Here is a 21468-nt window from a genome sequence, read left to right on the forward strand (position 1 = left end):
GTCATGGACACTGGTCTCACTATACCTTCCTGGACTACAATTCCCATAATTCTTTGGTGCTCTGCTCCTCCTTGTGGATAGGGGGAGATCTGTCTTACTGAGACAACATGTAGTCCAGGAAGGAAGTGAGCCCAGTGTCCATGACATCAGAGACACCGGGCTCACTGCCACAATCTAAAATATCTAAAACCACATATTACACACATAAAGACCCCCATGAAAGTGTTCTAAAGCTTCTTAACGTCATTAACATATATGTTTTTGCAAAAAGGGTGAAGTGTCCCTTTAAGTGTTTTGAATCAACAAAAGTCTACCATGATGTTTTGTTCTATGAACAAGCTGCTTCTTAAGAACAAAATGTTAGTGTATTTCATACTGTGTCTGTATGTTATTCAATAATCTCACCACACTGTGGCATATACTGTATAATCATCAACCCATACGTGCAAATTACATTGATCTCAAGGCACTGAATGGAGTTGAATAGACTCCCTACTTATTTTGAATAAATAATTGATCAAGTAACAATTTAATCTGGTCATTCCATGAGATGTGTGCAATCCCTGTTTATGTTTATTCATAATGTCAAATGTTTTATTTTTTCCTTTTTTCTTCTATTTGTAATCTGTGAAGCACATTGGGTATGAAAGCCTGGGCATCGAGGCTACACATTAGGTTGCACTTTCTGTATGAAATGTGCTATACAAATAAAGTTTTGATTGATTGAATGAATGTTCTTTCAGGTGAATAAAGTAGCCCATTTTATTGCATCAGTAAAACACTTTAAACTTCACAGAAAACATGTTTTCTCGCCTCAGGAATAAAAGGCCTTGTAGGCTATTTTACCCATCTACGGAGCCCCGGAGTGGCCATTGAGAGAGAGAGAAAAAAATATTATTATTATTAACTTGAGCGATCAAGTTAGCAACCCCGGCATTTTGAGTACCCTAAAGTTTTAATCTAATTATCTTAGAAATGTCGATTATGTCCCCCGACTCCCCAGCATTTAGAAACTGCCGGATGCTAACTTGCATATGCTAAAATAATAAAAAACGGCCATAGCCAGCACATTTGGGCTGTGCACTGGCCGTTTTTATCCCAACAAATGTTTTTTGTGCAAAAATAATGCTTGGAATGCATTCAAAATCATGAAAACCTACTAGTTTGACACGTACTTAAAGCATGGTGAAATGTTGATGAATGGCATGGTCACAACATAGCCTATGCTAATTATGAAAATTGCTCAACATAATGCAAGTTAGCATCCAGCAGTTACTAAATGCTGGGGACCCATACTCAACATTTCTAGCATAACATTTTAGAGTACTCAAAATGCCGGGTTCACAATGGGGCTCTATGGCCTGGAAAGTAGACTACCGGTACTAACTTGAGCGTTCAAGTAAATAATTGTCTCCACCAGGCCGAAGGCATGGGGAGAGAGTATGTTTTGCACTCCGTCCGTCCGTGTGTGCGTGTGTGTGTGTGTGTGTGTGTGTGTGTGTGTGTGTGTGTGTGTGTGTGTGTGTGTGTGTGTGTGCGCGTGTGCGTGTGCGTGTGTGTGTGAGTGAGTCTTGTGTGTCCGTCCGTCCATCCGTCTGTGTACAGCTAATCTCCGGCACCGTTAACCTGGTCGATGCCAACATTTTCACACACACTCCATGGATGTCAAGAACCTCTGTCCCAAATTTTCCAGAACGGCCTGTTATAGCGCCACCAGGAGGCCAACTTTTTAAAAACACATTGTGTGTGTGTTTGATGTTTGTGTGTGTTTGATGTGTGTGTGTGTGTGTGTGTGTGTGTGTGTGTGTGTGTGTGTGTGTGTGTGTGTGTGTGTGTGTGTGTGTGTGTGTGTGTGTGTGTGAGAGACTGTGTGTGTGTGTGTGTGTGTGTGTGTGTGTGTGTGTGTGTGTGTGTGTGTGTGTGTGTGTGTGTGTGTGTGTGTGTGTATGTGTGTGTGAGACACAGTGCAACAGTGCCATCCGCACTGCCATTCCGAGGCACTGCCATTTCGACTCGCCCAATACTAACCCTGTCTCTAACCCTAAACTAACCTTAACCGCACGCCGTAGCAACGTAGTCGGAATGGCAGTGTGTCAGAATGCCACTCTGTTCCCCAGCTGTCCCTGCTCGGACACAGGGACACGCATACATAGGGACGGACACACAAAGCTACACAATAGAGTGGCTGCACTACTCAAAAAAAAATATATACACCATAGATACCATATATATAGATACCAACCTCGATTGCACAAAATAATATAATAATAATAATAATAATAATAATAATAATAATAATAATAATAATAATAATAATAATAATAATAATAATGATAATAATGATAATCAGTGCCTTCAGCGCCTTCAGCGCCAACATATTTCTTCTCTAGAACTTATGTTAGTTGAAATAAGGGGATATTCTGGGTCAGATCTAACTAGTTATGATTTCAGTGTAGTGTAGTGTAGTGTAGTGTAGTGTAGTGTAGTGTAGTGTAGTGTAGTGTAGTGTAGTTTAGTTTAGTTTAGTTTAGTTTAGATTAATCAAATATGCAAATTGTCTCGTTAACTATGCACAAAAATATACCACCCAAGTTTGGTACATTCTTTAATCAGATTGATACAGCTTTTGCCCGGTACATATTGAATCAGTGAACTGCACTACCTCTTTAAACACACTGCCTTTGACACGCTCACAACCAGGAATAGCCTAACCTCCCCTTGTTATGTGATCTCTGAAGATATAAATATGAACTTAGCTCAGTTCTGTTATGTTTGTCAGACAGTCTGCAGTAAAATGGCACAGCAAGGAGTTCAACTGGACCAGGAACAGTTCTGCTGTTCTATCTGTCTGGATCAGCTGAAGGATCCAGTAACTGTCCCCTGTGGACACAACTACTGTATGCGTTGTCTTAAAGGCTGCTGGGATCAGGATGATTTGAAGGGAGTGTACAGCTGTCCACAGTGCAGAGCGACATTTAACCCAAGGCCTGTTCTGAAGAAAAACATCATGTTGGCTGAAGTGATGGAGACACTGAAGAAGACAGGACTACAAGTTCCTCAAGTTCACTGCTATGTTGGACATGGAGATGTGGTCTGTGATGTCTGCACTGGGAGAAAACTGAAAGCTGTTAAGACTTGTTTTCAGTGTCTGGCCTCTTACTGTGACACTCACCTCCAGCCTCACTACCAGTCTCCTGCCTTTAAGAAACATAAACTGGTCAAAGCCTCCAGCAAGCTTCAGGATATCATCTGCTCTCGTCATGATGAGGTGAGGAAGATTTTCTGTCGTACTGATCAGCAGTGTATCTGTTATCTGTGTTCCATGGAAGAACACAAAGGTCACGATATAATCTCAGCTGTAGCAGAACGGACCGTGAGACAGAAGGAACTCAGTAAAAGACAGCAGAACATCCAGCTGAGAATCCAAGACAGAGAGAAAGACATGAAGGTGCTTTATCAGGAGGTGGAATATATCAATCACTCTGCCAATAAAGCAGTAGAGAACAGTGACACCATCTTTACTGAGCTCATCACTTCCATTGAGGCAAGACGTTCTGAGGTGAGGGAGCTGATCAGGGGCCAGCAGAAACGTGCAGTGCGTCGGGCTGAAGAGCAAAGGAAGTCTGTGGAGCAAGAGATTACTGAACTGAGGAGGAGACATGTTGACCTGGAGCAGCTCGCACACACAGAGGATCACATCCATTTTCTACACTGTTACACCTCCCTGCCAAGGATCAGTGAATCTACAGTCCCAGTCAGCAGAATTGTCCATCCTATGAGCTACATTGTATATGTGACTGTGGCTGTGTCAAAGTTGAGAAATAAACTAGAAGACATACTTAAAGAGGAAGGGCCAAAGGTCTCAAAGACATGTCAGACATTCCCAGAGCCCAGAGATGACTTCTTTCAAAATGCACTTCCATTCACACTGGATCCAAACACAGGCACAGCACATCAACGCTCGTCTCTGCTAGAGGGTTATGAAGATGTTGTTGTTTTTCATGATGATGATGATGATGGTGATGATGATGATGGTGGTGATGATAATAATGCTACTGCTGCTGCTGCTGCTGCTGCTGCTGCTGCTGCTGCTGCTGCTGATGGGGATGGTGATGGTGGTGATGGTAATGATGATGGTTGTGGTGATTATGGTGATTATTATGATTATGATTATTATGATGATGACGAAAATGATGATTAATCCCCTGTCCCCACTTCCCACTAGTTCTTGAAACTGATATACACGTAAGATCTGGTGACGCGAGGTTAAAAGGGAACAGACAAGTAACACTAATGAACAGACAGCAATCATACCCTCATCACCCAGAGAGATTCATCTCTACTCAGGTTCTGATGGTCTGACTGGACGCTGTTACTGGGAAGTAATGTGGAGTGGAGACTACCGGTATGTTAATACAGTGATGAATGTGGATTTGGATTCAATGTAATTTCTTGATTTTTGAGTGTTTTAAAGAAGAAGGTTGTGTTTTCAGACACAGAGGCATTGGCCCTCAAATCTACTGTACTGATTGTACTGTCATCTAGAGTAGGAGTGTACCTGGATCACGTTGCAGATACTCTGTCCTTCTATAGTATCTCTGACAGACTGACTGTAGTAGGCCTACCCTACCCTACTGTACCAATATTTTAATGTTTTACAAATGTTAACTCTAAGTTCTTCATGATTATTGTAAATATATACATGTTCAAAGTAATTGAATAGTTAATAGAAAAACAAGGTAATATATGCATGCAGAAGGACATTATAATGCTCAACATATTTGTATTTCTTTGTTTGTTGTTGGTGCTGCTACATAATTGTAGCCTACTTGTAGCCTTTTTCAAGCATCACTTTGTTAATAGGCGACTATTTGTTATACATAGGGGGGTTTTAAAAATGACGTGCCCCCTTTTGAAAAAGGTATGCCCCCCTGCTGATTTGTGCCTGGAGACGGCACTGAATACTATAACTGTAATACACGTTCTATAATCAAATCTGGCATTACGACGCCATCAAGGTCCACCAAAATATACATTTCTTGTGGCTGAAATAAACTGTAGATTTAGTCGACTAAAATCTCATGATATTTAGTCGACAAAAACAGACTAAAACTAAATAGAATTTTATTCAAAAGACTGACTAAAACTAAAATCTAAATTTAAAGAAGAGAAGTCCCATTGAGACAAGCTTGAAACAACAGGCATTGAGTGGCATTGTATAATTTTAACATGTAATAGCCATTATAAGCGCAATAAAGGCTTTTTAAATGTATCCTTGCTCAGAGTATGTAAAGCACTTCTTTATAGAATTCAGTTCAGTCATTAGACAATTCTTGAATATTGTCAAATTGGACATTGGGGAACCAATAAATAATGTTTTCATTCTCTTTTGTTAGTGGAGATTGGAGAAGATATCATGCATTTCTCATCCAAATAATAATTTAATTAATCTGAAATAATTGGGGTTTTGGGCTTTATGCCATGTTGTAAATGTCCTGATCTTTATGAATCATCATTTTGTCAAATTGAGTCATCATGATTGTCAAATAACATTCATTGAAGTTTGTATGACTCAAATGTTGGTTTAATACTGAAATAGTGTTATTCAGTCATGTCACCACACTGTGGCACTGTGGATCATCACCAACCTCTTTTAGGTTGATTATAGCAGGATTACCAGTTGATAGTTTGTAAATTATGCTCTTGACTCATATCTCTTGAATTGTGAATCAGATATAGCCTCTTATTTAATTATGCATATAAAAATCAAGTTATTGAACTTCATTTTAGAAGAAAAGCATACCAATTAATTATCATATAACAGTGGGCAACAAACCACATTATTATCTCAACATATCTCAAATAATTCATAAAGTTATGGAATTATCTTTTCTAATAAAGTTGAAAGAAAAAAACAACCATTATAATGCCTGTGACAGGGCTCAAGGTTTGTTCAACAGCCTGATGGTCTAACACTATATATTCTCAACATATAACACATGTTATATTACAACATTAATTGTAATAATTGCTAATTAGACAAATGTTAATGGAAGTATATATATGGGGGCCTGAAGGGAGACAGTTGGTTCAGGCAGTGTTGATCGGTATACGTCTACAACGTCATGGGTTCAAATCCAAAGTTTGTTGTTTTTTGTGTTGCAATTCCCTCTCTTTCTCATTTCTCTGCACTGTACTATTTATTAAATCTTTAATTACAGCTTATGAAGAGCATGGCATTGGAAGCCCATTTGCACAGTTACCTCAGCTTTGCTTAGTGCTACTGTCTGTGACATCGACCCCTGGGTGTTGAATGGTGTTGTATCTGGCTTTTGGGGACCTCCTCAAGTTTCAATCTTTCTTGAAAGAATGTTGACCAACACTATTGATGCTTTTGTATCTATCACATGCCAGAAGGATGAGGTTATTTATACTCAGTGGCAATTCTGAAAGACTGCAGTCCATAGTTCCTCTGGCAAGATTCAGGAGTTAAGCCAGAAGGTTATGCTGTAATGCAGAATCGGGTTTCTATCCTGGTACTTGAGACTAGACTAAAGCAAAGCTCTTCGGGCTTTGGATTCACCACTTTTGTTAAGGGAGCTTTCTTTATTGAATATCAAAGGTCAGGACTGCAGAGATTGTCAGCCAAAGCTTGTTTAAACTCACCAAGGCTGCAATGAGTTAACTACGACTATAGCCTACTGAATTAAACCCAGTCATGATAAAGGTTTTTCAATGATATCTCAAAACTTAAAAAAGGAAGTCCTTGGTTTATGTAGGCCTATGAGATATTGAATGGTGAACATCAATGATAATAAATTAACATTTGAGATCATCTGGAGGACTAACTCTGTCTGTTAAATATCAAAACTGTAGTTTGACTTCCGGCGGCACACATGAAGATGTGGGATGATACATTTGTGGGGAGGAGAGAGATCAGGTTACAACTGAGTTTGCTCTTAATCTACAAAGTCAAATCACAAAGAAGCTACAGTAGCTGCTCCTCTCAAGTTACACTTGAGGAGATGTGGGGTAAAAGTGAACTAAACCAGTGGTTCTCAAACTTTTTGATTTCAAGGACTTCACAGAGTTACAGACCTGTAATTTAAGGGTCTATTTGGAACCTACTCAATTAACCCTGAGGGTCATTGGACCCCAATTTGAGAACCACTGAAGTAAACCAAATTGTGGAGGGATCTCTTCTTCAGCCCTCCTATAATGTAGTGTGACACACACTTTTTGTTGTTGTCTTATCTCTTCTTCAGCCCTCCTATAATGTAGCGTGACACACACTTTTTGTTGTTGTCTTTGTATGTGTTCTGTTTATGCTATTGTCTTGCCAAACCCGATGACTCATTCATCAGGTTCCAGTAATATTCCAGTGTTTTTGCCCACCTGAGGTATACTGGGAAATTCAGGAATACAATTGCCATTATAAATGCCACACTTTATCACTCATTGACCAACTTGTGTCAATGATTTATCTTTAAAAATGCACAGTTCACATGCCTTCCTGTTTTCAGTGTTTACATGGCCAGTTTAGAGAGCCAAGGGGGGGCAGTGAAGTACAGGCTAATTAGTTTGTCAAAGGTTTTCAGTTTTGTATGACATGGTTCAAGAAATGGTGAGCTTGTGGCGGGCGAGAGAGTTTATCCTTGGCCAGCTAAACTATATGTGGCAGATATCTTAACCACTTGAACCCTGTACATCCAGAGACACTAAGGGCTCCATTTTCGTCACCTCTAAACCCCTTATCCCTAAACTTCTTCTATTCTATTTTTACTATTTTGCAAAACATTTTTGAATAGTTAAAATGGTCAGTCTACAAGCTCACAACGTGTCAATGTAGATTGGCTTGTTGAACTATTAAAAAATGTTCTTCAAAATAGTAAAAAAAAAAGGCAAAGAAGTTTAGGGAAATGGAAAAATGGAGCCCTAAATATCTTATAGCTGAATACAGCCAATCTGCAAGCTCACAACGCATTGCTTGTAGAAGATAAGCTATTTTTGCTGAATGTGCAACCCATAATATGGACGCCTGTGCAGTGGCTCTCAAAGTGGGGTCTGGGCACCCCCAGGGATCCTTGAGGGGGTTCCAGGGGGTCCCCAGCTAAATCATTGATAAAATGGTAAATGGTGCATTTTTATAGCGCCTTTATCCAAGGCGCTTTACATAGATTGTGCATTACATTCACCCATTCACACGCACATTCATACACCGATTGCGGCGGAAGCCATGCAAGGTACCAACCAGCACATCGGGAGCAATTTGGTGTGTCTTGCCCAAGGACACTTTGATATCGTTAGCCTCATAGGATAAATGCCTAAGTCATTTTTTGGCGAAATTGAGATTTCTGCATACAGGTGATCTCCTGGGGCTGCTGCATCGTTCTGGATCATCGCCTATGTCCTCAGCCAATCACAAAGCTCACAATCTTCAAAAATGATGATCTGCCTAAGTCACTTGTGTGATTTGAGCATTTTTACGTTGCCGCCTAACTCACTTTGTGTGACTTGGGCATTTTTACATTGCATACACAGCAAACAACAGTTACTCTAATAGACCCCCAGGTGTTTAGTATGGAGTTAACATTACTCTAACAGACCCCCAGGTGTTTAGTATGGAGTTAACATTACTCTAATAGACCCCCAGGTGTTTAGTATGGAGTTAACATTACTCTAATAGACCCCCAGGTGTTCTGTATGGAGTTAACATTACTCTAATAGACCCCAGGTGTTTAGTATGGAGTTAACATCACTCTAATAGACCCCCAGGTGTTTAGTATGTAGTTAACATTACTCTAACAGACCCCCAGGTGTTTAGTATGGAGTTAACATTACTCTAACAGACCCCCAGGTGTTTAGTATGGAGTTAACATCACTCTAATAGACCCCCAGGTGTTTAGTATGGAGTTAACATTACTCTAATAGACCCCCAGGTGTTTAGTATGGAGTTAACATTACTCTAATAGACCCCCAGGTGTTTAGTATGGAGTTAACATCACTCTAATAGACCCCCAGGTGTTTAGTATGGAGTTAACATCACTCTAATAGACCCCCAGGTGTTTAGTATGGAGTTAACATCACTCTAATAGACCCCCAGGTGTTCTGTATGGAGTTAACATTACTCTAACAGACCCCCAGGTGTTTAGTATGGAGTTAACATTACTCTAACAGACCCCCAGGTGTTTAGTATGGAGTTAACATTACTCTAATAGACCCCCAGGTGTTCTGTATGGAGTTAACATTACTCTAACAGACCCCCAGGTGTTTAGTATGGAGTTAACATCACTCTAATAGACCCCCAGGTGTTTAGTATGGAGTTAACATCACTCTAATAGACCCCCAGGTGTTCTGTATGGAGTTAACATTACTCTAACAGACCCCCAGGTGTTTAGTATGGAGTTAACATTACTCTAACAGACCCCCAGGTGTTTAGTATGGAGTTAACATCACTCTAATAGACCCCCAGGTGTTCTGTATGGAGTTAACATTACTCTAACAGACCCCAAGGTGTTTAGTATGGAGTTAACATTACTCTAATAGACCCCCAGGTGTTTAGTATGGAGTTAACATCACTCTAATAGACCCCCAGGTGTTCTGTATGGAGTTAACATTACTCTAACAGACCCCCAGGTGTTTAGTATGGAGTTAACATTACTCTAATAGACCCCCAGGTGTTTAGTATGGAGTTAACATCACTCTAATAGACCCCCAGGTGTTCTGTATGGAGTTAACATTACTCTAATAGACCCCCAGGTGTTCTGTATGGAGTTAACATTACTCTAACAGACCCCCAGGTGTTTAGTATGGAGTTAACATCACTCTAATATACCCCCAGGTGTTCTGTATGGAGTTAACATTACTCTAACAGACCCCCAGGTGTTTAGTATGGAGTTAACATCACTCTAATAGACCCCCAGGTGTTCTGTATGGAGTTAACATTACTCTAACAGACCCCCAGGTGTTTAGTATGGAGTTAACATTACTCTAATAGACCCCCAGGTGTTTAGTATGGAGTTAACATTACTCTAATAGACCCCCAGGTGTTTAGTATGGAGTTAACATCACTCTAATAGACCCCCAGGTGTTCTGTATGGAGTTAACATTACTCTAACAGACCCCCAGGTGTTTAGTATGGAGTTAACATTACTCTAATAGACCCCCAGGTGTTTAGTATGGAGTTAACATCACTCTAATAGACCCCCAGGTGTTCTGTATGGAGTTAACATTACTCTAACAGACCCCCAGGTGTTTAGTATGGAGTTAACATTACTCTAATAGACCCCCAGGTGTTTAGTATGGAGTTAACATCACTCTAATAGACCCCCAGGTGTTTAGTATGGAGTTAACATCACTCTAATAGACCCCCAGGTGTTTAGTATGGAGTTAACATCACTCTAATAGACCCCCAGGTGTTTAGTATGGAGTTAACATCACTCTAATAGACCCCCAGGTGTTTAGTATGGAGTTAACATTACTCTAATAGACCCCCAGGTGTTTAGTATGGAGTTAACATTACTCTAATAGACCCCCAGGTGTTTAGTATGGTAACATCACTCTAATAGACCCCCAGGTGTTTAGTATGGAGTTAACATCACTCTAATAGACCCCCAGGTGTTTAGTATGGAGTTAACATCACTCTAATAGACCCCCAGGTGTTTAGTATGGAGTTAACATTACTCTAATAGACCCCCAGGTGTTTAGTATGGAGTTAACATCACTCTAATAGACCCCCAGGTGTTTAGTAGACATGTATTAAAAAATGCCTAAGTCACAGATTATTTTCTTGAAAATGGCCTAAGTCACTTTTTTTTGTTATGGAATGACTCTCATGTTTATCTTTTTGTAAAAAACATTTTGTTAACCCCTCAGGAAACCATTGTAAAAATCTGCATTAAAAACTCTTACATACTTGCGAGAAAATGTGTTTTTCCTTATTATCCGAAAATCATAAAAAATGACTTATGCATTTATCCTATTAGGCTAACGATATGTAGGAGGAGCCGGGATTCGAACCGCCGACGCATGGATCATTGGACGACCTGCTCTACCTCTTGAGCCACAGTTGCTAAACTGATGCTTACAGGCAGGGGTAGAAATACTCTGTTACAAGTAAAAGTCTGGAATTCAAAATGTACTTGAGTAAAAGTACTAAAGTATTGGTATAAAAACGTACAAAAATAGAAAGTACTCATTGTGCAGAATCTCCCATTTCAAGTTTTCAAATGTTATTTTGAAAATAGACAATCTACAAGCTGACAAGGCATCGCATCGCATCGCCAGCTTGTAGATTGTCTATTTTCAAATGGCTGAAATGTATATAGGGCTGAAGTGGTTAATGTATGCTTTGTAATAATAAACCAAATCAAAAAAGTAACTAAGTAACTAAAGTTTTCAAATAAATGTAGTGGAGTAAAAGTAAAAATGTTGCCTCTGAGATGTAGTGGAGTGGAGTAGTAAAAATATTGGAAATTGGAAATACTCAAGTAAAGTACAAATAACTCAAAATTGTACAGTACTTAAGTAAATGTACTTAGTTACTTTACACCACTGCTTACGGGTTAGGTTATACATTCTCAGCTAGGGTGGTCTGTGCCCTGCCCTAGAGCATACCAAACTGGGGGTCCTTGAAATTAAAAAGTTTGAGAAGTACAGCGATATGGTTCATGTGGTTAAGCACTCAACCATCGACAAGCACACAATTTGTTAGTGTCTCTTCCCTTCCCTGTTCTGAGCATGCCCAGTTCACCAGTAACAAGAGACATCCTGGGGCCTCACTCCATCACCCACCCGCCCCAGAAGGAATGCTGGGAGTGTGATGTAGGACGTCACTTCATAGTGTTGGGACACCTGAAAGATTTATCACTCTGATGGAGGCATTTCAATGAAGTCATACGGTATTTGGTTGACATGATGTATTATGCTTTAAATGAAAACAAACCCCAAAAACATCACAGGTTGTTCATTTTTAAAAAGCGCCGCTGTGTCAGAAACGTCTTTTCTTTTTCAAGGTATATAGGAGGGACCTGACAGGCCATAAACTTCACAGGCTGTAAATTAGACATAAATGGGAGAACACTGAATTTCAAGGCAGAAAAGAATGTGAGGGATTCAGTGGGTTGTCTTTTATACAGAAACTTGTACTTAGACCTATTTCTTGTATATGGAGGAGGACATATGTGTTGTGTTAGTTTTCTGTCTTTTATTATTCATAATCCCCTGCTTCCTGTCTTTTATATTAGTCCCCAAGCCCATGTCGAAGATAATTCTATTCCAAATATCAAAGCTCATGAATCTGAAACTATTCTGATTCCTTCATTTCTTTTTCATATATAGCGCATCCGTTTCTAAGCTACCAGTGATTTATCCTCTTTCGACATTCACCTACTATTGGTGCCCTATATGCGTGAGAGAGGTTTTGCTGTGACAGTTCTATTAAGTTCAGAGCTTTGTGCCAGGATCAGTATAGGCTACTGTACAAGCCTTTGGGTTAGACACCAATGTAATGTAATTGAGTCCCATATAGCCTATCTCTGACTCATCGGATGGGACGATAACGTTTCCACAGCTTAAGAATTTGTAATGATATCTATTGGAATGTAGATTTACAATGGGCTCATTAATTAACATTCTCACGGTGTAGCTACTACTATATACTAATATTAAATTCCATTCTTCAGGAGGCCATTGTCTGGAAGTGACAGGCAGGTGAAGGAGAGCACAAAGAGAAGACGAATGAGACATCCAGGTTGTTTCAGAGACACACCCTCCTTCTACCCCACGACGGGGCCCCACTCTGGTCTGCATACCTGGAGGGCAGCAGGTAGATGCCGAAAAGAATTAGACAAAAAAGGCGACATGCTCAGATGTCACATCTAAGCACACTGTTTAACCACTTTCAACGGGCACCCCCACACGGTAACTCTGTCATTTCTCGACCGTTTCGGACGTGGGCGGCTAGCCGGAACCGGCCCGGCCCCCTGGCCGCGTTCCTGGGGGTCTGGGTGTTGCGGGGACCCCCCGGAAAACCCCACACAGTGACACGGTACAGTTGCACCGCTCACTTCACGCAGGTGTGATTTTTTCAATTCATATTGCCTATTATACGTGTATGTGTACACCCAAAAACAAAATTTGATCAAATGTGTAATGCATGGCTAACTTGCACCTTGGATCTCTCTCTCAAATTCAAATGAGCTTTATTGGCATGAGAAAACATACATTTACATTGCCAAAGTAAAAGTGAAACAAAACAATCAAGATACAACAATGTATGTACAAATAAAATAAAGGTGTAAACAGAGCTGTGTTAGTGTTTAAACGTTGCTTGTGAAACTATAAAAAGCATTGTGCATTTTCTGTCAGAGATAGGCCTACATCCATAGGAGAGGTTATAAATATTGAAAGTCGACAACAGTAGGCTAGCTATTACAATGTTTTTGCATTCACTTATCATATAAACATTAATTTGCGACAAGTAGCAGCAATGTATTCAAATGTAATTTGATGAGAAAGTTAGTTTCTCTGTTTTACTGCATGTCATTTGCTCTCTCTCTCATGCGCGCGCGCACACGCGCACACACACACACACACACACACACACACACACACCTTGGAAATAGAGCTGTCCAGACTCCAGCCCCAGCGCGACTCTGCCTTCCTTTGACATGTCAAAAGACTACGATAAACTTTATATAGTTTACATCGATTCGACCAAACTGATGTGTATCGGCAGCGAGTGTCTTGTTTTCTATGATTTATTCCAAGAGCGAGGTTGCACCATATGGTTGCACTTAATAGTCTCATTTTAAACAACTCTTCCGACTATTTCCGAGACAATGATGAACCATTTTCGTTGAGTGAATGGAAGAGGCGTTAGCTAAGCGACCCCAGCAGCAGCAGGCAGCAGCAGCGAGGAATGGAACTCGTTTCATTTGGAGAAAGTCGGACTGTAATTCAGAATCTCATTTCACCTTATTGACAGGACCTGTCACTGGGACAGTGGGACTATTGAAATGCAAATGCCCGCTCAGAGCAGCGGGGGGCGGGGGCGGTGGGTGCGCTGACTGGTGCGGGTGACTAAAGGAAGCGGCTGCGCAGCTACTACAACGCGGAACGCGATTGTTTTCACTTTCTCCTCGTCTTCAACAGAAGCTTTCTTTGGGATTCGCCGGGTTTAAGTCTCTGCTCTCCGTGGTTCTGCTTTTCCTCTATCGCCGCACGGCCCGCACCCGTCCGATATAAGCTCGGGAAACGTCCCAGGAAAAGGATTTAACACTAAACTTCACCACTACAGTAGTAGCCTACCCAATGAGGACGAGGTTTGTTGCTTTTTATTACACTGTTTTGTTGTTTCCCCTGACTATAACGCATGTGGGGTAGGGTTAGGTATAGCCATAGGCATGCTTGTTTGTGTGACTTGCTGCGTAGGACTGCATGTGTGGACTCATTATTACTCTGCGGTCAGATACGAGATAAGATCTGATGTTTCTTAAGAGTTGTAATGTAGTCGGTAGCCTATTTTAAGAGAACGAGACTATCCTGGGGAAAAAAAGGTGTGGAGTGTTCAGTGGCGTGCATTCAGTGCACATGCATATCTCTGAGTGAATATAGGTCAGTATACCGCACAGTTAAAATATTAAGAAATAAAGTCGATCTGAAGTGATAATCCTCCAACTCCTAGGCTTAAATTCCAAAGTCAATATGATTTTAACAACAAACACAGCAGACAGGGAAGGCTATACGAATGTATCGCAAGCCATTCTGCCATATGCTACCATAAATAAAACATGTTTACAAATGAAATAACACTTAGTTTATGTCTGTCAGAGTAGATAAGTCTACTACCCTATTTCTTTAGCATTATGTAGGCCATGCATTATTAGGCAATAGGCATGATATAGGCCTACTCAATTACGTTATTTATTGATTAGCCCACCTGTACAAATCCATGATTTGAGCATCCAGGGCCAAAGCTTAACAAAACTTTCATGACTGTTATAATTATATTATATGATTATGTTTATGTTTCATGTAGTACTGTGATCGGCTGCGTATGTATGGTATGTATGGTATGTAATATGATATTTAGGCCTGTCGTCGGTGGTCCCTAATTGGCTGTTGATGGTGACGTAATTAAGATAGGCTATGTTTCAATGTTGGGTGGGTAAAAGGTACGTATGTATGTGTGTTGTGGTGAAAATGGTGGTCACTTATTGTTGTTGATGTTGATGTAAGATACCATAGGTTTCAAGTTTGTAGAAGTCAGCAGTACCTTAAAACAAGGCTCCAGACCTCCCAAAACAAACTGGTCAGGCTCCTACTTGGCCTCACCCCCCGAACCCACCTCACCCCTGCCCACTTTGACAGGCTGGGATGGCTTAGGGTCGTCGACAGAGTACAGCATCTTGCAATGGGTCTGGTCCACAAGATTCGATACACCACCAAGATACCCATGTACCTGTCTAAATACTTCCTTAATGTAAACGAAGTCCACACCCACAACACCAGAGGGAGTGCAACAAACCATGTACAACCCAGATTCGGCACAAACAAGGGACTAAATTCTTTTCGCTCCTATGCCACCAAAATGTGGAACGCCCTACCAACAGTCATTAAGACATGTGAATCCCTTGACTCCTTCAAAACCGCTCTCAAAGGGCACCTACGGATGGCTGCAATTCGAAACTGGCCTCTGTAAAATCTGAATCCCCCCCACCCCCCCACCCCATTTCCCTCACTGTATATTGTATATTTTCCCAGTGCTTGTATATTTTCCCTTTTTTGCTTCCCATATGATGAATTCCTGTTGTTCTTTAACTACATAGAAATGTCTATTTGTATGTCTCTAAATGGTTGTATGTCTTTAAATGTTTTGATGAATTGAACAATGTGGACCCTGTTGTAAACAAGTGTAATGCTTAATTGGGTCGTCCACTCACAGTTGACAGTCTTTGTATTGAGTTTGTGCTTAAAATGTACTGTAAATTCTACAAACTGTTAATAAATATTTCAATCAATCAATCAAAAACTACAAGTAGGCCATTTATGGCGTGCATTTCTAGTTATTATTATATTTAGACCAACCATGTTCTGCCGTCTATAGCGCTATATGGCTATGCCACAGTTTCTCAACGTTTGGTACAACCAGAGGTCCAAATGGACCCTTTTGGGTTGTTATAACTCTCAAGAGTGTACAAATGGATCCAAATCCATTTGGTTCCATTACACTCTCATGGTTAAATTAGAGAGATAGCACATTGTATAAAAATGTATGTACGTGGCCTAATGCACAGGCTGTATAGCCTATCAGACTGTCTGCAGGCCCTTGACATTGAACAAGTTGAGAATCACTGCTCATATGCAGCAGTAGCCGCATGGTTCACATGACGCACGTACTATGACAGTCATGTTTCAGGGCTAATGCAGCAGCATCCTAATCAACGCGTCCTCTCCTCACAGTCCAGATTGTGTATATGAACGCCCCTGTCTGCGCCTCGTCTATCCGTCTGTCGAGCCCCCCAGGGAGCTGATTAGGGGTCTTTTATTATGCTGGGGTCAGGGGGGCACCAGGTGTGTAATGGAAACATAATGGGCCTTAATGGCGTCCAGAGGAGCGTAACCCCCATGTGAAAGGCTCCAGAAATAATTGTATATGTGGAGAGAGTCGATGCAGAAAAATTGATAATTAGATTTGACTGTCAGATGGTGAGACAATGAATGCTAGAGGCCACTGGTTCTCAAAGTGAGGTCCGGGGACCCACCAGGGGTCCTTGAGGGGGTTCGGGGGTTCTTAACTTCTTAGCAAAATGAACAAACCATTCTTTAACACTTAAGACCTATTGTTAAGCTATTCAAAAATAGCTGATCTAAAAGGCTGTGTTCTCTTGTGGGGATCCCTGGCACAAAATCTTTTCAAATGGGGGTCAGCAGCTAAACACATCTTTTGGGGTCTGTGACATGAAAATGTTTGCGAGCGACTGCTATTTGGCTGTGGGTGTTTGGAGAAGTCAGGTGCAAACTGATGTCCAAATTTGAGGCTTTTCCATTATTTTATTCTTAAAATATCCGTTCATTTTGGAATAAAAACCTGCTTTAGGAGCGGATATAATTGGACAAACAAACCCATTAGAATAGTGGTCTATTTGTCATAGTATTACTGCCTGGTGTGGGCAATTCAAGAAAAAAACCTGCGCAACTGAATAGCTTTGTGGCAGGCAGAGAAGGAGCTTTCCTTTTCACTCTTTTGCCTTGAGAGGACTCTAGTCTAAAAACCCCATTTTTGGTACCTTGAAACAATGAGCTCTTATTGTCGGTGTCCAAGACCCCCAGTAGAGGCTGCATCTGCCATCATTATTATTATTTCTGTGCAAAGGATTTACGAAGGGGGGCTATGTTAGTGTTTAATCATTCTTTTCATGAGTAATGTGAAAAGAGACTGCAAACAAAGAAAGAGGGGATATGGTCTGTGCAGCGAGTGCATGTGTGTGTGTGCGCTCGCGCGTGTGTGTGTGTGTGTGCATGTTCACGCTCATGTGTGCGTGTGCATGCGCACATGCGTGCACGCACGTGCATGTGTGTGTGTGTGTGAGAGAGACTGTCCCTCAGCTGACACACACTCACCAGCAGAGACTGTGGCAAGGCATGAACTCAACCACACGTCCCCCACCACCACTTGGATGTTTGGGTAAACTAATCATCTCCCGCTCAAACAAAAGGGAAAACCCCTTGGCCAGGGGAGATATTAGGAATATGAGCTTACACCCTGTGTTCAGGTATAGTCCAAGTTGGTTGACAAGAGGTATTGCCTGAAGCTCAAAGCATAATCTCTCCCCATGCCCAAACGGGCGTTCTGTCCTATAGCTAAGCAGTAGAGAAACATTTTTAAAATGTTTGAACATTTCGCCTATTATGACATGCCCAAAATAGGGATGGACGCCAGGTTCAAAGTGGTTCAATTAACAATGAGGATTTTACCAGTGCATCAGGCCACCATGATGGGTGTGTACTAGGCTGCACTCTCAAAAGGCTCTGTGCACGCTTGTGATTTAGTGAATGTGTGTTTAACACAGCTCATGGGTGGTGAAGCCCATTGTACCACGTCTCTAAAAGCAAAGGACTCTTGTCGAGGAAGACAAGGAGTCCTTTCTGCTCAGTGGTCCTGGACAATGAAGCAGGTCCAAACAGATGATAACTAGATTGACCGGGGTCTCTCACGAGGTCCTTTTGTCGTAACCTAATTCATAGTTTTGTCACATAGAACCTTGTCACACAAAAAGTGCAATTACTGGCGAATGGCACGGTCCTACGACAAGGAATACATTTAACCTTTGTGCGATAGTCTGCTATCTACTATTTTTTAAATTTTGTAATGTTTTAAAAATAGGAATGCCCGATTTCTTAAGTGTATCGAGTCCCTATTCTGGGGGGAAATAACTCAGTGAAAATAACAGCTCTACAAGCTGACAATGCGGCAGGTTGTTGTGGGCGTGTTCGTGTTGTGAGCTCGTAGATTGGCTATTTCTTTGTGAAGAGATATTTGGTATAGAGGGAAAAATGGAGCTGACCGTGTATAGAACCCTGCATGGGGGCCCGGGTCAACAAAGTATATCGGGTTTAAGTGGTTAAGAAGTGATTGTACCTTGTGGGCCTATTCTGAGAATTATTGTTTATAATTTATTAATATAATTATAAGTTGATTATAAGTAATACTAATTATTATTAATATACACTCTTATCATGATTATTATTTATGTCCCTTGCCTTGAATGACCTTCATGTTAAACATTTTGTTCTGCAAGGGAAGAAGACATCTTGTATTTGTGTTGGGAAGAAAATATAATAAGACAATAATCATAAGATATCATGATGAGACGAACATTACGCAATGGAAAGTAAAAGAAATAGAGGAAAGAGTTAAGAGACAGGTGAGAAAAACCCTGGATTAAGGAAGGCACACCTGCCGCACGTCTCTCTCTCTCTCTCTCGCAATCACGCGTGTGGGCGGGCACGCTGCACGCACGCACACGCACGCACGCACGTACACCACAATCTCATGAGAAGGTTATTGCCTTCTGCAGCAGTCATAACACACTGACACACGATAACATCATGTCCTCACTGTGTTCCAGAGGTACCCAAACACCACACTCATCTCATTGCTTGACTGTGAGAATTTGATATACTGCGGTTTGTAGTATGAGTACTCTGCAAACCAAAGAGTACACCGACGTGGTGTCACTGATCACATGACCCCAGGTTCTCGTCGTCCAGACCAGTTCTATAGGCTAAACAGAACGGGGGGGACCTTTTGTTTTTAATTATTTCCACACAACTTATATCAAGTTATATTAATGACATAGTTCAATATTGAGAATGAGTGGTATACCCCTTCAAGGTCAAAGGTCCTACACTAGGGATAGCCATTTAAAGGAGCGGTGTGCAACTGTGCACCGCTCAAAAAGATGAACTAGGGATGGAGGGACAAGGCTTTTGACAAACAGCTATGATAATCAAGTAGTAGAAAAGTCATCTTTGCCCAACAATACATGCATTCCCTCTCCTTCATTCTTATTCACCAGCTGTATGTCCACTGCATTGGCAAGCCAGCTACCGTAGAGCTGAAACAGATCTTTGGGATTAGTCAGGGAGAAAAGTATTGGTTTAATCAGGCTCTGGCTCTCTTCGGCCCCAGAGGAACTTCTGGCGGTGCAAGGGAAGACAGATGGCAGAGCTGGAGTGAGTGGCACCCAGTGCTGTAGGGTGGCACTGTATCCTGGCCACTCATAGCTGTCACACGTCACACAGTCACAACGTGGTGGAAAGATATACTAACTCTGATTGATGCTTTACTTGAGTAAAAGCGTCCCCAGCAAAATAAATAACAACAGCTATAGAAGTTGCCTAATGAGAGGTATAAGACAATAATTTATATAACAACAACAACCTTCTTTCATTGGAGTCACTGGCACAAAATCATCTCAAATCGGGATTGCTATTTAAAAATGGAAATAGTCAAGTAAAAGTACAGCAAAATTGTATTTTTTGATTGATTGATTACTTTATTAATGATTTCTTACTACAACTAGCCGTAATACATGAGTTAACAGTTTGCAAGGACAGGCACAGGGACATATACAGTATGTCTGATAAAAGGATCAAGTACAGTACAGTACTTGTGTTCATTTTACCATTTACCTGCAGGAAAAGGACCATAATAATAATAATGGTCATAATAAATGGCTGTCATAAAACCACTTAAAATAATAGATCTCCTCTTGCACATTCTCACAGTTCAATCCCTGCGCCCCCCAGAGCACCGTGCTATGCTGTATCAAGATGCGCTTCCTTTGTGGTGTTGTGCGATCGAGCTTCTGCACAAACGGAGCGAGAGAATGACCCACATAATGAAAGGTACATCAGGCTGGCTCTGCTGTATAGCCCTGAGCAGTCGTGTTTAGTCTCGCATAGACAGACAAAATTCCACAATCTCCGAATGATATATAGTGTCTGGAACTACACCTCCCGAAATCCGAGTATGGAAGCTGCTATTTCCGTTCACGAAAAATAATAATAATATATATTGCTAAGCATCAAGCTATATATGCTTAGATGATTTCTATTTATATTAGGATGAATTTGCGTGACTGTGAAGACGAAACGGAAGTGGGGAGGAGGATCCACTTCTGCGTTATATTTTACTCATGATAGAGCTTCCGTTGCTCCAGACTGTATGACAGCAACAGTCTGGCAATGTTTGTTAAGTTCCCCCCTCTCTCTCTCTCTCTCTCTCTCTCTCTCTCTGTGTTGTTTGTCTCAAGTGGAAGTGAGAGATGTTGTGGAGATTTTGGACAGATGGGCCTTATCTAATTTTACTATATCGGGATAGCATCAATCTTCTGTGGTGACTTCCTTTTCTATGCAAGTGTGAAGGCCTTTCTTCATGCTGTAAATTGGCTATAGCAGAATATACTCTGTTTTCTGAACAAACAAATAGTGTTTTGTCCATATGTCCCCCAAATTTGGCCAATATTCTTTTTAAAGAAAGGCGGAGATGACTGACATCAAATTGATGATGTCAGAGTACTACTGGAGCATCCCCCCTATCCTTTCAGCATCAGACTTCCACATGGCTCCACACTGACCTCCAGGGAAGTGCTGAATGCACAGGGAAGCCACATTTATTAGGCCAGAGAGGGAAAAAAGAAGGGGACCAAGTATAGTCCCCTGGGGGACTTCGGTCAACTGTATGTAGGATGTAATGGTCACATGTGTGTTAAGACATTGAATGCTACATTTAAAAGGAGTTAAATGGCTTATGGTACACAATGTGACAATGTCATAACACAGAAACTGCTACATTTCCGTCTCTAGCATAGGACAAAGAACGCTTACTACACATAAAAAACATTGAGTGACACTTTGTCACTCAATGAAAAGAAAAATCAGTTTCTTTCTAAATCTGAA

General features: G+C 41.1%; 2 protein-coding genes across 5 annotated transcripts in view; both read left to right on the forward strand.

Moving 5' to 3' along the window:
* Nucleotides 1–2782: 2782 nt before the first annotated feature.
* Nucleotides 2783–6729, forward strand: LOC310877032 (tripartite motif-containing protein 16-like). The gene has a single exon (XM_083790684.1). The coding sequence runs from the start codon at nucleotides 2795–2797 to the stop codon at nucleotides 4199–4201; it is 1407 nt and encodes a 468-aa protein (XP_083646810.1). The 5' UTR covers nucleotides 2783–2794; the 3' UTR covers nucleotides 4202–6729.
* Nucleotides 6730–14093: 7364 nt separating this feature from the next.
* The window catches only part of ankrd6b (ankyrin repeat domain 6b), a 61611-nt gene continuing 54236 nt past the window's right edge, over nucleotides 14094–21468 (forward strand). For all 4 annotated transcript variants that reach the window (XM_083790680.1, XM_083790681.1, XM_083790683.1 and 1 more), the window contains exon 1: nucleotides 14094–14324. The gene's annotated coding sequence lies outside the window, so the exon portion shown is untranslated. The remainder of the gene's footprint in view (nucleotides 14325–21468) is intronic.

Source organism: Protomyctophum parallelum, assembly GCF_964188405.1.
Source record: "Protomyctophum parallelum genome assembly, chromosome: 19".
NCBI classification, from domain to species: domain Eukaryota; kingdom Metazoa; phylum Chordata; class Actinopteri; order Myctophiformes; family Myctophidae; genus Protomyctophum; species Protomyctophum parallelum.

Coding starts and splice junctions, on each gene's coding strand:
- LOC310877032 (XM_083790684.1), top strand. CDS start 2,795: ATGGCACAGCAAGGAGTTCAACTGGACCAGGAACAGTTCTGCTGTTCT.